The sequence below is a fragment of the Balaenoptera acutorostrata genome, chromosome 12 (genome assembly GCF_949987535.1).
Source record: "Balaenoptera acutorostrata chromosome 12, mBalAcu1.1, whole genome shotgun sequence".
Taxonomy (NCBI): domain Eukaryota; kingdom Metazoa; phylum Chordata; class Mammalia; order Artiodactyla; family Balaenopteridae; genus Balaenoptera; species Balaenoptera acutorostrata.
In genome coordinates, this window is record NC_080075.1 from 47,495,949 (window position 1) to 47,511,175 (window position 15,227).

Genomic DNA, 15,227 nt, shown 5'->3' on the forward strand with positions numbered 1-15,227 from the left:
GGAGCACTGACCCTCCTCACAGTTGAAAATCCATGTACAGTTTATAGTTGGCTCTCCATATCCCCAGTTCCTCCTTATCCAAGGCTCCTCTGTATCTGTGGTTCCTCTGGTATCCCTGGTTCCATATTCATGGATTCAACCAACTGTGGATTGTGTAGTACTGTAGTATTTACTATTGAAAAAAATATGCTGACAAGTGGACCTGTGTAGTTCAGACTCTTGTGTTCAAAGGTCAACTGTAATTGTTCCATTTGTTTTGCTTCTTTGCAGTTACCTGCAAGCTTCTAAATCCTAGAAAAGTTTTCAACTGTCCATAGATTGAGCAACAATCCATTTCCCAAAAGATTAATTCTAGTCAAATATTATGGGCAAAATCACTGAAAAAATATTTCTAATTCCATTCAGTAGGATTTATTTCAGACATTAGTGTAAAATTTTGCCACAGGCAAATGTTTTGATCAATCCTCAGGATTTGTTTTAAAGTGGGTTTGTTATGTTGCATGCCAGACATAAGGTAAGGGAAGGAGAATGAATGGAAAGGGAAGTAAAGGAGGAGTGTTCTCTAGTAAAATTAAGCTGTGAAACCCGTACATATGTCCTTTTCTTGACGAGCCTAGTGTATATCACTTTATTAGTCTCTGAGAAGTCCAGAAGAGCCCGGATAACTTTCTTTAACCTAGTGATACTCGTCAACTGTGTTTAAATAACCCATTACCACCAGAAAACTAGTATAAGATAGTTGAGCAAATTTAAACCACCTAGTTGAGGTTTAATTCCATTTCTGTGATTGCCCTTCTGTATAAGCTGTCTTTGAAAGGGGCTCTTGTTGTAAAACAATGGTTCTCAGTCTTGGCTGCACATTGGAACCACTGGGGAGCTATAAAATTTAATAATACTTGGGAAGGGGAAGGGCTGGGGGTCCCATCCCCTGAAATTGTGATTTAATTTTTCTAAGGACACTGCTTGGAGAACACTGTTTTTATAAGTTATGCCTTGAAGCTGTAAACCCTGGGCTATAGTTTTCCCCCTACGCTTACTTCTGCACCCCTTTTATTATAAAAGAAAAGCATGTGACAGTCTCCGCTGGGCTCAGCTTTGGGACTTCTTGAGTAAGGCTCAGCTTTAGTAGGGGGTTCTGCCTTTTGAAACCTCAAATCCCAAGAAAAAGTCTAATACTTTTATTTACTAGATACTAAGACTAGGTGTTTTCGGCAGAGGTTCTTATTTTTCTGTCATATGGCTTTGGGTGATAAAGACTGGATTCTTTATGACAGTAGTTCTGTGACTTTCAGTGAAAATATATGTTAAAATTATAAGAAAATTTTTAGTTATGGTTGTCTGATCATCAGGTAACCATAATGTTCCAGAATTCAGTCTGAAATCTGAAAGTGAGCAAAAAAGGCCTGAATTCCAGAAATAGCTGACCCAAAAGGACATTAAAATCTAGCCCTCAGGCTCTTAGGCATTTATTAACATACACATTTTGACAGTTTCCTTTCTGGTTTCTTTGGCTCACAGAAAAATTAGACAGGAAATTGGCTGGGGAAAATGTGATACTAATGAATAAGGCTGAAGATGTCAAAAGTCAAATGATTTTCAGTGTTTAAAACTTCAGAAAAAGTTTGAAAGTGTCAGAATTGCTAAAGTAATTTCTGAAATTCTGTTAAACACCCTCCACCCGTTTTCCTTAAAAATGCCTCCCCACCCCACGGAGACATCATCTAATAAAAAAATCTGCAGAGCTTTTCAATGAGGATATGTATGTGATATGCACTTAAATTGAATTCCCTATTCCCCTGGACAAAAGACAAACAAGACATGGCCCTTGCCCTCTTCTGGTAAGTATTTACTAGACCTCCATTGTACTTTGCCCCTCTTTCCTCTAGTCTCATTAGTGCCTAAAGAGAGATGAGCCTTTGACTTCCTCAATTAATATGCATTGGCTGCAGTGTTGCCAAGAATTTGCCATGGAAGAGCATAGAATTTGTAGGTTTAAAGTGTTTATTGACCTTTTCCCTGCCTCTTTGTAATAGCGTGCACATTCATGACCATTAATAAATGATTACTCTGTAAATGGTTTTACTGTATAGCAGAGCAGAGATTATGGAGTCAGATAAACCTGAGATCACTGTCACCTCTAGTCTGGCAACTTGCTTAATATTTCTGTGTCTTGGTTTTTCTCTTCTATGGGGATAATAACAGTATTTAACTTTTGGGGTTATGATGAGATTAACTGACCTAATGTATGTTCAAAAAGTTGTTAGCTGATGTTGTTATTGACAGTTTTAGTAATTGTGCAATTGCTAGATGCTGGTTCTTAACTCCTTTCTCTTCTGATGGTGTGTTCTCTGGAAACCCTTACCCAATATTTTTGTTTTGGGCCCCTGAACTGTTAAATTTTCTCCAAACTTAGCTGCAACATTTAAAAATTCTGTGATAGCACATAAAAATGTGAATTTCTGGTCTCTTTAAATGGGAAAATTTGGCAACATTAGCCTGGAATACTTGCTTGGCAACAGTCTGTGGAGCCTGATTGTGTGTGCTCCTTGAGAGGGAGAATGCACATATCTGCCTCAGTCCTTACCAGGGCTCCCTCATGTGTTTATGTCACCTGCCTGGCCCCATAGACGTTTGAAGCCTCTCTCCGTTCCTCTCTTTGTGTCTGGATAGTCTGGCTTTTAGAAAGAGTGTCCTCCAAGAGGCAAGTCTAGTGATATTTGAGCCCCTTAGATCACCTAGGTGTGAAGAGTTTCTTTCTTTGTGGCTTTGGAGTGCAGCCTTGTCGGTGACTTAATGACCAAATTAGGACTTATTTCTAGCTTGTGTGTTAGTTTCTGAATTTTGTCATGGTAAGGGTGTCTTTATTGCTAAAGCAATTTCTTCTAAAATGTAGAAGGTCGACTCTTCCCTGTCGACTTGTGGGTAGTGATGGATGAAAATAGCTCTGTTGCTCTATGGTAGACTTGCTCAAGTGCAGCAGTTATATTTAGCTTTTGCAACAGGAGTCTAAAACTGTGTGAGAGGGAAAAGGCTTGCTAACTGGAGTCATGCTTCAAACCTTTCTATCAGTGGTTTCATAGCGGTTGCAAAGACCAGGGCAGCATTTAATTTTTGATTTTCAATTGATGAGTGTTAAGAAGGCTTGATATTTGCTCACTTGAACATTAAATTCAGTTGTAGGGGTAAGCAGAGTGTTGCTGTTTGTAGAACTGACAGTTGCTGCAGGAATCCAAAGGGTCTTCCTAACCTGCAGTAAAGATAATGACTAGAGTCTGAATACTTTAATTACTGCTCCGTACCCAGCTGATAGTAGGCATTCAATCAGATTTTGTTGAGAGAATGAACACATGGACAAAGATATGCTTTAGATAAGGGTAGGCAAACTACTGCCTGTCTGTCCCATGGCCTGTTTTTGTACAGCCTGGGAGCTAAGAATAGTTTTTATGTTTTTAAAGGATAATATTCAAAGAATATGTGACAAGAGATCCCTTGTGGCCCACAAAACCGAAAATGTTTATTATTTTACTGTCTTTCTTTACAGAAAAAGTTTGCTGGTAACTGCTTTAGATGATGGACGTGCTAACTCCTCTCTCCTCTCCTTCTTTTCATATATACTTTGTTATTGGTACCTAAATAGTTGTTGTAGATGGTGGCATCATGGTGGTATGTTTGTGACCTACTAAATATGGCAGAGAGATTGCCAGACACATGAAGGCTCTTAATAGGAAGCAAAGGATCTGCTCCTGCTGAATGCTGAATAAAATCCTGACTGACCTTGTGTCTATAAGTCTTCAAGAACTGCTCTGAACATGGCATTGAGTTTTTACTATATGATGTCACCAAGAACTGGAAGAAAACTTTGAAATTCTCTTTTTCAACCATTCATGAGTAAACTAAAGTATGGAGAGGAAATAAAGGACTTCTCAAAATGAAATCACTTTTTAGAAACAAGGCCTTTCCCAAACTGCTGTATTTAATGATTAAAAAAAAAAAAATCCCAGATTTTGAGACCAGATTACTAAAATAGGAGAGTTTAGTCAGTTCACTGCAGTCCCCAGTCCCCTGGAAGGGACAGTGAAATATGAAATATGAGTGAAGTATTACCTCAACTTGGGCAAGTTACTACACTCTATTTTTTTAGTGTCTGCATCTGCTGTGGTAATGATAGCAGTGCCTACGTCATAAAGTTATTAGGAGGAATAAATGAGTTTGTATTTGTAAAGCATTTAAAACAGTGCCTGGCACTAATATGGTAAGAACTGGATTAGTGTTTGCTAAATAAATAAAGAAGGCAGTGGCTAAGAGAATAATAACGGTCAATTTTATTAATAGGTATAAAAGTTAGAGGAGTCCTCATTCCAAGGGGTCCTCATTGGCTGTTAAAACATGTATCACTGGAGAGCCAGTGCCTCTGATCCTTAATAAAATGCTAAAGCTGATATTTTTGGTACCTGAAACCTAGTCTCCCTGATAATAAGTCTTCCTGCTTGCTTCCTTATTGCTTATTCAGATGTCTGAGATTTTAATGTCTGAATTATTCAGCTCATACAGATCTTGAATCACTTGTTAGTACTTTAAAATCAGTTTTAACATAGCTAATTCTCATGATAGCTTTCCAGTCTTCCCATTTAGAAGCTAAGTGCTATGGAAGAGCTGGAGGGGTAAGGTGGTGTACCTTTGGTATGTTTTCTGATCTCAGAGAAAACAGAATCAACTGTTTGGTAGTGTAGTCCAGAGAAAAATGAATTGAGTCTATTAATTGTTTTAATTAGATTCAGAAATTCCTGAATGGAGACTGGCAACTTAGAAGTGAAATACCCATATTATTTTACCAAGTCTCCAAGAAGTATGCCTCTAGTAGTTTGGCATTTAGATGGGTTGTTTTTATTTGAAGGCTTAATTAAGAAACTTTACTTGGGGACTTCCCTGGCGGTCCAGTGGTTAAGACTTTGCCTACCAATGCAGGGGGGTGCGGGTGGTTCGATACCTGGGCGGTGGAGCTAAGATCCCACATGCCTCCTGGCCAAAAAAACAAAATATAAAACAGAAGCAATATTGTAACAAGTTCAATAAAGACTTTAATGATGGTCCACATCAAAAAAAATCTTAAAAAAAAAAGAAACTTTACTTGAATTTTGTTTTTAAGTGGCTAATGTTATTTTCTTATAGTTTGCAGTGTTGATGTGGGTATTTACCTATGTTGGTGCCTTGTTCAATGGTCTCACGCTACTGATCTTGGGTAAGTCTACAAAACCATTGGAATGAAAAATTACTTAAAAAAAAAAAAAAAAGATGGGGGACTATCCCTGGCGGTCCAGTGGTTAAGACTCTGTGCTTCCACTGCAGGGGGCGTGGGTTCGATCCCTGGTCAGGGAACTAAGATCTCACATGCCACACAGCACAGCCAAAAAAAAAAAGATGGTGTGCAAGGAGCTTAAAGACATTTTAGGGGAGAATATCCTAATATTATAGGAAAAATAGAGGATATAGGTTAGAGATTGTGATCTCTTTAAATAAATTGCTAATACTGATACTGTTTATGGAAATGCCACTTTACTTCCTGAAGACTACTCCAGCTAACAGTGATAAACCAGATCAAGGGTGGCCTTATTTGATGGTGCAGTCATAGATCTAACTAACCGAGACCAGGGATGCCTGTATTTTATAAAGTCTGCATGATGTGATTTGAAGCCAGGAATGGTCCCTGCAGCCTCCCTTGGTTAACTCAGTGCCCTGCGGAGGCTCCCCAGCAGCAGGTGCATCCAGGAGATGCTTGTCTTCCTCATTAGGAGCAATTCTATCTTAAGAGTGCTGCCAGTTTGATGGCTTTGTAGTCGTGTTTGTTCCCTGAATCATACCAGTCTATTTTAAAGGTTGTGTATTTCCTTTTTCAGCTCTGATTTCACTCTTCAGTGTTCCTGTTATTTATGAACGGCATCAGGTAATTTAACTGCAGATTTCAGAATACAGAGCACACGCTCTTATATGGAACTCAGAAATGGATCAGTGCCAGCTTCCACAGCCTTATAAAAATGAGAAATGTGGTGGTTTCCTAAGCCTTTAATATGTTTAATAAGATTTTTTAGCAATGGTAATTTTCTAGTAACTTCTTTCTACCTCTCTTTCAGGCGCAAATAGATCATTATCTAGGACTTGCAAATAAGAATGTTAAAGATGCTATGGCTAAGTAAGTATTTAAAATCTTTTTTTTTTTTTAACACTAAGGATAGATGTACTGGCTTTGACAACAGTGCAGTATTCTCATATTTAAGACATAATGAGTAGTCAATTTCAATCAGACCTAAAGTGTGACAGAGTTGCCAAAAGATTTTTTTTTCTAACATTTGGATCATTAATTTCTATGTGTACTTATATGTATTTAAGTCTAATTTGTGAGGCCAGGGTGGCAAAATTATAGTTCATAGTTTGACAGCCTTAGGATTTTATTTCTTGTATAAGCTGAGCAATGTACAAGTAATTCTTGAAGGACAGACATTTTAAGAAGCAGAAAACAAAATATTAAAATTTCAAAATATTTACATTGACCTTTTCCCCCTCCTTTTCATTTGTAGAATCCAAGCAAAAATCCCTGGATTGAAGCGCAAAGCGGAATGAAAAAGCCCGAAATAATTAACAATAGGAGTTTATCTTTAAAGGGGATATTCATTTGATTCCATGGGGGAGGGTCAGGGAAGAATGAAGCCTTGACATTGCAGTGCAGTTTCACAGATCTTTATTTTAGCAACACAGTATCTGAGGAAAAATGACCTGTCTTGACTGCCCTGTGTTCATCATCTTAAGTGTTGTAAGCTGCTATGTATGGATTTAAACAGTAATCATATTATTTGTTTTTCCTGTATGAGGCACTGGTGAATAAAAAAAGATCTGAGGAAGCTGTATATTATACTTTGTTGCAGGTAGTCTTGCTGTATTTGGGGAATTGCAGAGAAAGTGGAGCTGAAAAAATAACCCTTGTCACAGTTTGTGCACTGTGTATGGTCTGTGTAGATTGATGCAGATTTTCTGAAATGAAATGTTTAGACGAGATCATACCACCAAAGCAGGAGTGAAAAGGCTCGCCTTGCTGGTATGTTCTAGGTGTATTGTGAATTTTACTGTTATATTAATTGCCAATATAAGTAAATATAGATTATATATCTATCTATATATAGTGTTTCACAAAGCTTAGCCCTCTACCTACCTACCTTTCCAGCTGCCCCACAGTGCTTGATATTTCAGTCGTTGGTTTCATGTGTGTAGTTCCAAAGCACCTAAGCTAGAAAAAGAACATATATTTCTAGGAGCACTACCATCTGTTTTCAACATGAAACGATGCCATGCCAATAGAACTCCTCGACATCAACTTCATCACACAGTCTTACTGTAGTTAATTTTGTCACAAACCCTGGACTGAATCTAATGCTTCCAAAAGTGTTGTTTGCAAATATCAAACATTGTTATGCAAGAAATTAATTATAAAATGACGATTTATACAATTGTGGTTTAAGCTGTACTGAACTATAAATCTGTGGAATGCATTGTGAACTGTAAAAGCGAAGTATCAATAAAGCTTATAGACTTAAAATATGTTTGGTATTTTGGTTTCCTGAACGTGCTGCAGATCAAAATGGTAGACTTCACTTCCATGAGTGTGCAGTGGCTTGTACTTTCAGAAAGGTTTTAAGCTCAGAGTACAGCTACATTTATTTTGAAAACAAAAAGAACAATTTATATAATCAAATTTATTTGACACATACTAAAATGTTTTTAAATTATATATTTATACTTTGATGATTGAAAATAAATACATGCACCAATATTTTAACATAGAATACAGTGCAGGATTTATGAACATACGGAAAATCATCATACCATATAAATGTTTACAAATCAGATTTAAGAACTTTTCTTGACACACAGACACTATTGCTCTTTAAATATAGTGTACATGTCCTCATTGATCAATTTATTGTTCTTCACGTGGTGATTCAATGCAGGATCCGATCAGTATGAAAGGTCAGTGGTACAGTATAGGCAGACGTGGTTATCACTCAGCATCACCAGTCACGTGGTTACGGAACACAGAATTAGGGCTGCATAGGGACTCTAACTGGGGGCCCAACGACCTATCAGTGGATTCATGTAAGGCATTAATAAGTTGGCATATAAAAATAGCTTAACGTGTGATCTAATCCATTTAGAATGCTGAAGCACTTCTGTGGTAAATGTTAATCTATTTAATTGAAAATGCTTCGTTTCACCTTTCCTGTAAACTGACAACTGCAAATAGCCAGGGACTCAAGATGCAGAATTTTTTAGTTCACTGACTGGAAGGACTAACTGGTATACGAGCTCAGAGCCCCAGTCCCTCCCCAGCCTGCCGTCCCGAGCGCGCCGTCAGCCCTCGCCGTTGTCAGCGGTCGGCCAGGTGTCAAGTACGACGGAGGTGGTTTAGGACACCTTCTGGGTTTGCTGGCCAAGTCACATTCTGTCATCCAGCCAACTCTGAGGAACTCTAAGCTAGATGATTTTGTTTTATAATCTTGACTTGTCAAATATTATTTGGGCTTAGGAATTTGTTCCGCAGAGAGTTTTTAAAAACCCAGACTTGACCTATGTGGTTCACGTGACACAAATCACTGGGGCCAAGTCCACCCCACTCTGGGAGTGGTAAACCCAGCACAGCCTCAGGTCACCTCATTTATCACCATTTTAGGTTTAATGAGATAAATCAGCTCATCTTCCTGGACCTACTTGAGCTTTTTTTTTTTTTTTTTTTTCCCTTCTGTTCTGTAGTAGAGGTTTGTTTTATTTGAAATGTTTTGGATGTTGTGGGTTTGGCACTCAATATGATGAAAACCCGTTCTACCCACCCACCCTCCGACTCCTGAATCTAAGTTTCTTTGCTGCTCAACTTCAAATAGCCACTGTTTCCCAAGCAGGTAACTGATGTCTTTCATTTAGGAAGCCCTGACCTAACTAAATACCTGACCTGGGTGACAGACCAGGAGTCTGCTGAGGGTCCTGTAGCCCTCCTCAGTTTTGACGTTTTAGCACCATATGTAGAAAGGAGACAACCTGGGGGAGGGGAGACAGCAGCCCACACACCTGGAAGCTTTCAAAGGCACTTAATGGATATAAAACTCTGCAAATGAAACGTTAAAAAATTAAGTGTCTCAACTTGTTTATACATGGCTCATTTGGTTTTGAAAGCTAAATGTGGAGAACAGAGGCTATCAATATTTCTAGTTCAGTGAATCTAACTTAAGCTGTCCTGTTCAACTTCCTTATTTGTAAAAATGAACATTTTTAAAGTATATAGAAACATACTAGCAAAACATCTTTTGTAAAAGTTTTGATGCAAATCAAAAGCTACATATTGGTTAGGGTAACTGAGGCTTTAAATTTTGTCAGTGGGCTACATTGTCAGATAGGATTTCTTTGTCAGTGTAGTTAGTACATATAGTTTTTAGTCTCAGGAACAGAGGCAAGCAGTCTTAACTTGTTAGAACTGACCTTCCTTTTTGGCCCGACGGTTTTGGAGATTCCAGGCGATGGGCGCAGTCACACCACTTCACTAGCACTTGGAGCTTGTGCGGCCTGCGGTGTCGTAGGCCTTTCCCAGCAGCTGGCGGCCAGGAGGCACCTCATCACTGCCTCCACGGTGGCTGGCGGCAGCAGCAGCAATAAAGTAAGAGGACTCTGGCACTTCCAGGCATCGCCACACGAACACGCTGAAAAGGCAGACCAAACAGTCATTTTGCAGGGCTGGACATCATGCTTTTGTCAAGTGACAAAAACCAACTTTGCCAAGTGCTCCGGAGTCAAGCCCAGGTGATGGAGTGAACATTTTGATTTCAGTTTCAAAAAACAAACCAGGGATCTTGCCACCAATTAAAGGTCTGTTGCTTTTTTAAAAGGTCTATTGTTTTTTGTTTCGTTTGGCTCTTTCAGCAGCCTGCCTGTCCCTTCTGAACGGGAGGACTTTTGGCAGCCTGACTTCACACTCTCTTGTTACTACTGAAAAGGTTTTATCAGCTCCACTCGAGTAGGAGAGCCCTTCCCGGTGCTCAGCACGGGGCCAGGGATTGCGGTAGGCTCCCATGACTGCAAAGGCCAAGGGGGCCCTGCACTGGAACGGTGACATCTAAGCCTTTTTTAGTAATCAAGAGTCCCCTCGTATCTCCTGGGGACGGGTTCGCTTACGTCTCCTGGTGCTGGCCTGTTCACAGTTCGGCGGATGCCGCTTTGAATGGGTGTTTGCGCCCCACAGGGAGCTGCTGTCAGTACTATCTCAAGGGCTCTAAGTGCCAGCAGCGGTTGGCACAGCAGCCTGGAGACGGGGGCTCCCAGGCAGGCCATCAGAAAGCATCTTTTGGGGCCATTTTCTACACAGTGCTTTTGGGTAGGAGGTGGGCTGAAATTCTCTTCAGGTGCCTTTTCTACAACCTCACTCAGACCACTAAAAATAAATCTGGAATGCGTGCATTTCTTCTTGATCCCCCCCAGGAGTTCTGCCTGGGCTGAACAGAAACCAATATTCATGTTTCGATAAAGCCCTTCAACTACATTAGATGTGGAGAAGCTGAGTGACTTCGAATGAACTCATCCTGTTCCTCCACACTCCAAATAAGAAACGCCCTCGGTGGAGGGACAGGAGAAAGCTGCCTTCTTGGAGATGCTGATGTCATCTCTGGAGCAGGCTGGTAGGGGTCCTACCAAAACACTGGAAGACCGGCCATGCCTCACAGGACAATGGGCCTGTTTCACAGTGAGCAGTGCTTAAGGTCTGTAGCAGCCCTGGCTCAGGAATCCACATAGCTGGTTGAGGTTCTCCTGCTACTAAATAGCACTGGCCCTAACGGCTTCACCCCTTATCTGATCTCATGTGTAAAATCGGGTAACATATGTCCTGCTCGTTTCTCGGGGTGACTGAGGCTCTGTATTACTATTTTTAAACCTCTCTTGGTTGTGGATTAATGATCCATGTTAAGAACTCTGGTGATGAATTGGAAGTTCTGAGTTAAAAGGCCTATGGATCAAGGTCATTCTAACCTCCTGATTATATGCAGTGGACGCCGTGGGCTGTCCAACAGCTCCTACTGGAATCAGTATCTCGGGCCTCTCATCACCTGCCCCTCCAGCCAGCGATGCTCAGAGTAGCTGTTGCATGCCCTTGGCTTCTCACCAATCCCAGGACAGCTCTAGTGGGGACAGAGGCCCATCAAGAATTGGGTTGGGAGTCACCAGAGACTAAAGCCCTTCTACTGGGAAAGTCGTCACTGGATCTCCGGTTCACTATCCCACCTCAGCCCCTCCACGTGCCCCTGGGAGGAGCTGACACCTGAGGTGGGGATGGGAGGGGGTGAAAGCTAGGCCTGGGGGCAGAGCCAGAAGAATCAGGCTGGTACCTGCAGTCGTCTCCTCCAGTGCTGACCACATACTTGTCGTCATGAGAGAAACGGATGTTCGTCACGTGAGCCGAGTGACCGAAGTAACGCTTATGCTTGGCCTGTGAGCAAAAGTGAATGGAGATGACTAAGAGACCCTGTTCCTTCAGCCACCATGGACCACTTTCAGGACTCAGCTCCCCCCTCCTAGGACCTCCCTTCACCCATGGGATGCCCGTTGGGTCTGAACGTCTCTGTGAGCAAGCCCTTCACTGGCTTCCTGCCTCATTCCTGCCCCACTTGTGGCCACTCTGTCCCCCCTCCATCCTCCTGGTTTCCAGGACTTCCCCTCCTGAGGGAGAGGAAAAGGTTAGGTGTTGCCAAGTCTCCCCAGGGCTGTGACAAGATTCCTCTTGTTCTAGATTCTAGATGGCCACGTAGATGTGGCCACGATTTCCAGCAGGCTGCAGAAGATCAGCCAGCCTGGAGGCAATGCAGGGAGTTACTCTAAGGAAAACTCACAAATTTCTCTGTGCATGGAAAATCAAAGAGCTTCACGAGCCCAAAGTCGTCTCCCGTGACAATGTTCAGGCCAGCGTGGGTCACACACGCGCAGTTGACATCAGCCTTGTCTGCGTTTCGCGGCCAGATGCCAATGACTTCGTCTCCCAGAATGCTGTTCCAACAGGAAGAGGTGTGAGATGGGTGAGAAGGCTTTGTGCAGTCAGGCATCCTCTCCCAGGAATGAGAGGAAAATTCAGCGTGGTCACGCGGCTCCTCTGGCAGGAGGGCACCTGTCCCCTCCCCCTTTGTATACCTGCCCCAGCTACTACTATTCTCTGCCCCAGTCCCTTTCACCCTAAAAAGAAAAGTTACCTCCGTCTTTGATTCTCTCCCTCTTCCCTATGATGCTTCTGAGTATATGTAGCTTGGGAGAAGTGCGGGGCTCTTCAAGCTCACGGGTTGGTGGCCTCTTTTCCCTTGACATGGCAGGGCCCTGCTGCTTACCCTGCTACCCGGCACTTCCAGCCCTCCCTCTCCCTCCCAGGGATTGGAGGAGGCCTCACTGTACCGCAGGGGGTTTGGCCAAGAGCTGGGGGATGGTTTCCCTTTGAACTTGCTAGATGGGGTTGGGGATGAGTAGAACAGATTACACAACAAGAGGGACTTTGCGTTTCAGAAGCCCTGGTCAGACCAAAGCCAGCGGCCCAGACTGGGAGCAAGAGGCCTCCCGCCCTGACCCCGCAAAGGAAAGAGCTCTGTCTCTGAGCTGCTTCGGATCCCAGCCACACACAAACTTGGAGGCTGAGGCTGGGACGAGAGTCTCCCTTGTGACCTTTTCCTCCAGAAGAGTTTTCCTCCAGTCACCTTGTCCAGGAGGCCCAGGTGATCTTCTCAATGACCGTGGCTTCGGTGACCTGCTTCCCCAGGGGGACCTCATGCACCTGGCGCTTGTAGGCTCCTGTTGACACCTGCAAGTGGGAAGCAGCCAGGCCTATCAACTTTCTTTCCTGTCCAAAGGACTCCCCTTTGGGTGTATTGTTTCCCAACCTCTGCATCCCTAGGACTTTTCACCAAACCCAAGCTCAGCTCCAGGCTGCAAAGCCTGTGGTCAGCCCGCAGCAAAGTTCACATAAGCAGGGCATTTTTCCCTCCGTTTTCTTGCTATTTTCCAAAGTCCTAAGGCAGCGGTTCTCCAAGTGTGGTTCTTGACCAGCACCGTCAGCCTCAGCTGGACACTGGTTAGAGATGCACATTCTTGGGCCCCACCCTAGACCTACCCAGTCGGACAATCTGAGGGCGGGGCCCAGCAGGCTTTCACAAAGCCTCCAGGTGATTCTGGTGCGCGCTCACGTTTGGGAACCCCTGTTCTCAGAGAACCAAGGTCCTGTGCAACAGAGCTGAGGCAAGTCTTATGGACGGCAGCTGACGGAGATGATTTCTGAAGTATTAGGACCTGATCCTGGCTTCTCTGGGAAACTTCTAGAGGCAATTGACCATTTTCCAGCCAATGGCCGCTGCCTCCATCGCCAGCCCCCTCTCCCTGGGGTGCTAGGCCAGCCACCCCAGATTTCCCTGCTGTACAGGAATGAGCTGAGATCTTTCCCACATCAGGGCCTTCATGCAGAAGGCCTGGAACCATGTTCCCGCCCCCCTTGGGTGGCTAAACTCCTACACACCCTGCAGACCTCAGCTTAAACAGCACCGTACGGAGAGGATGTCAGTGCATCTATTCAACAGTCAGTGCCTGTTAAATGCTCCCGCAGGGCACTGTACTTTTCCTTCTCGGCACATAATCACAATTTGTAGTTATAGGTGTATTTTGTGATGATTTGTTTAATGCTTGTCTTGTCCACGACAAGGCAAGCTCCAGGAGAGCAGGGACCAGGCCCATTTCATACACCCAAAAGCCTGTCATAGTGCCTGGTTCAGTCCACACTTGATGAATGAAGTGTCCTCTCTCCTTTCACAAAGACGACCCGACTCCAGGCTGGCTCACAAATGCATAATATTTGTTCAAAGTGCTGGAGGAATCATTGTTCTAGTTTCAGCTCTAAGTGCCAAGAGTGGGACCCCTCTCGATCCCTCCCCGCTTGTCAGTCTTCCCGGGGGCCAGTGATGGGCTCTCACTCCAGGCTGACTGTCTGGAGTCCGGGACCCAAGTTGGAGGGACCACACTACCCATGGGATCTGGAATTGAGATGAGTAAGTGTAAGAAGCAACACAGGCTTCCGTGCAGCCCCAGAGAACTAGGAATTAGGAAGCTTTGAAGGGGTGGTGGTGAGAGGAGGATCAAGATGATTCGGGCTTGTTTCCTCCTTTCCTATTGAAGAATAAGTACAATTTTAAATTCTATTCGACTTTCTTAAGTTCTCTAAGCCTCTGTTTCTTCATTTATAAAATAGGAGGGAAACTAACAGTACTTAAACAGTTCCAGTGAACACATTTCCTGACACAGAGTAAGCACTTATTTCATACAAGCCATTGTTTGTAATACTATTATTAATGGTTACCCCAGATATCAGTAAAGCCAAAGCATACCTGGATGTATTTGCCATCCGCGGAAAAATCCATCTGAATGACAAAGCTCGGGATATCTTTGCAGTAGCCGATGCGGTTCAGACTCGTGCCCTGAGTGAGGTCATAGAAGTCAACTGTGTGTTCAGAAGAACCAACAGCTAAGAATCTGCTGTCTGGGCTGATTCTAGAAAAAGCAATCCAAGAGCACGGTCCGTGAGGAGGGCTGTCTAGGGCCGGTCAGGCATGAGGTCTGCTCTGGCACAGGCCTCCTAAGCTCAAAGGCAATTAGATCACACATCATGATTCACACGTGGTTAGCTTTTCCTAAAGTCTATGGAATTCGACAGCTTCTCTGGATCAAACCCCCCGGAAGTAAGTAAATGGATGTGTGCAGTCTTTTGTAGAAGGCATTTTATAAGAAGTTTTTACTACACTCTTACGGGAATTAACAAAGACATGTCTGAGAACTAACGTGTGAGAGGGTCTCCTTCCATAGCTGGCTCACTGAAAGGGACCCTCTCACAAGTGAGTTCTTCATTCCAGCCATGACCCTCCTGGAATGGGAACCATGAGAGGGAGAATGAATGCCCGCCTTTCTCCTCCCTGCCCAGACTGCCTGCTATGTACCTGATATCTTGGATAGCAGATTTCCGGTCTCGTTTCTTCCCCCAAACTTTCAGGCTGTTCACCAACAAGACGACAAACTCTCCATTCTTCATGCCAATGGCCACCATCTCCCCGTCAGGGCTGTAGGCTGCACACCTGGCCGCGTGGCCCAGGTTCACCTTGTTTAGCAGCTTCTACATTGTAGAACAA

The 15,227-nt window shown here is 43.3% G+C and overlaps 2 protein-coding genes across 6 annotated transcripts in view; one reads left to right on the top strand and one right to left on the bottom strand.

The window, feature by feature from the left end:
* Positions 1–7,587, top strand: part of RTN4 (reticulon 4) — a 68,267-nt gene extending 60,680 nt beyond the window's left edge. For all 4 annotated transcript variants that reach the window (XM_007190010.2, XM_057558733.1, XM_057558734.1 and 1 more), the window contains 4 exons: positions 5,170–5,239; positions 5,895–5,941; positions 6,129–6,187; positions 6,573–7,587. In XM_007190010.2, the coding sequence (XP_007190072.2) occupies positions 5,170–5,239; positions 5,895–5,941; positions 6,129–6,187; positions 6,573–6,615 (219 nt within the window). In that variant the 3' untranslated portion in view covers positions 6,616–7,587. The remainder of the gene's footprint in view (positions 1–5,169; positions 5,240–5,894; positions 5,942–6,128; positions 6,188–6,572) is intronic.
* Positions 7,588–9,093: 1,506 nt separating this feature from the next.
* EML6 (EMAP like 6) overlaps positions 9,094–15,227 on the bottom strand; it is a 364,638-nt gene continuing 358,504 nt past the window's right edge. The window contains exons 28-34 of one of the 2 annotated variants that reach the window (XR_003624099.2): positions 15,039–15,211; positions 14,433–14,595; positions 12,759–12,862; positions 11,913–12,066; positions 11,412–11,512; positions 9,517–9,734; positions 9,094–9,145 (exon numbers count right to left, since the gene is read on the bottom strand). Coding sequence is in view for 1 of the 2 variants with exons in the window: in XM_057558732.1 (XP_057414715.1) it covers positions 9,578–9,734; positions 11,412–11,512; positions 11,913–12,066; positions 12,759–12,862; positions 14,433–14,595; positions 15,039–15,211 (852 nt within the window). In the remaining variant the exon portion in view is untranslated. The other variant, XM_057558732.1, reaches the window with a different exon arrangement.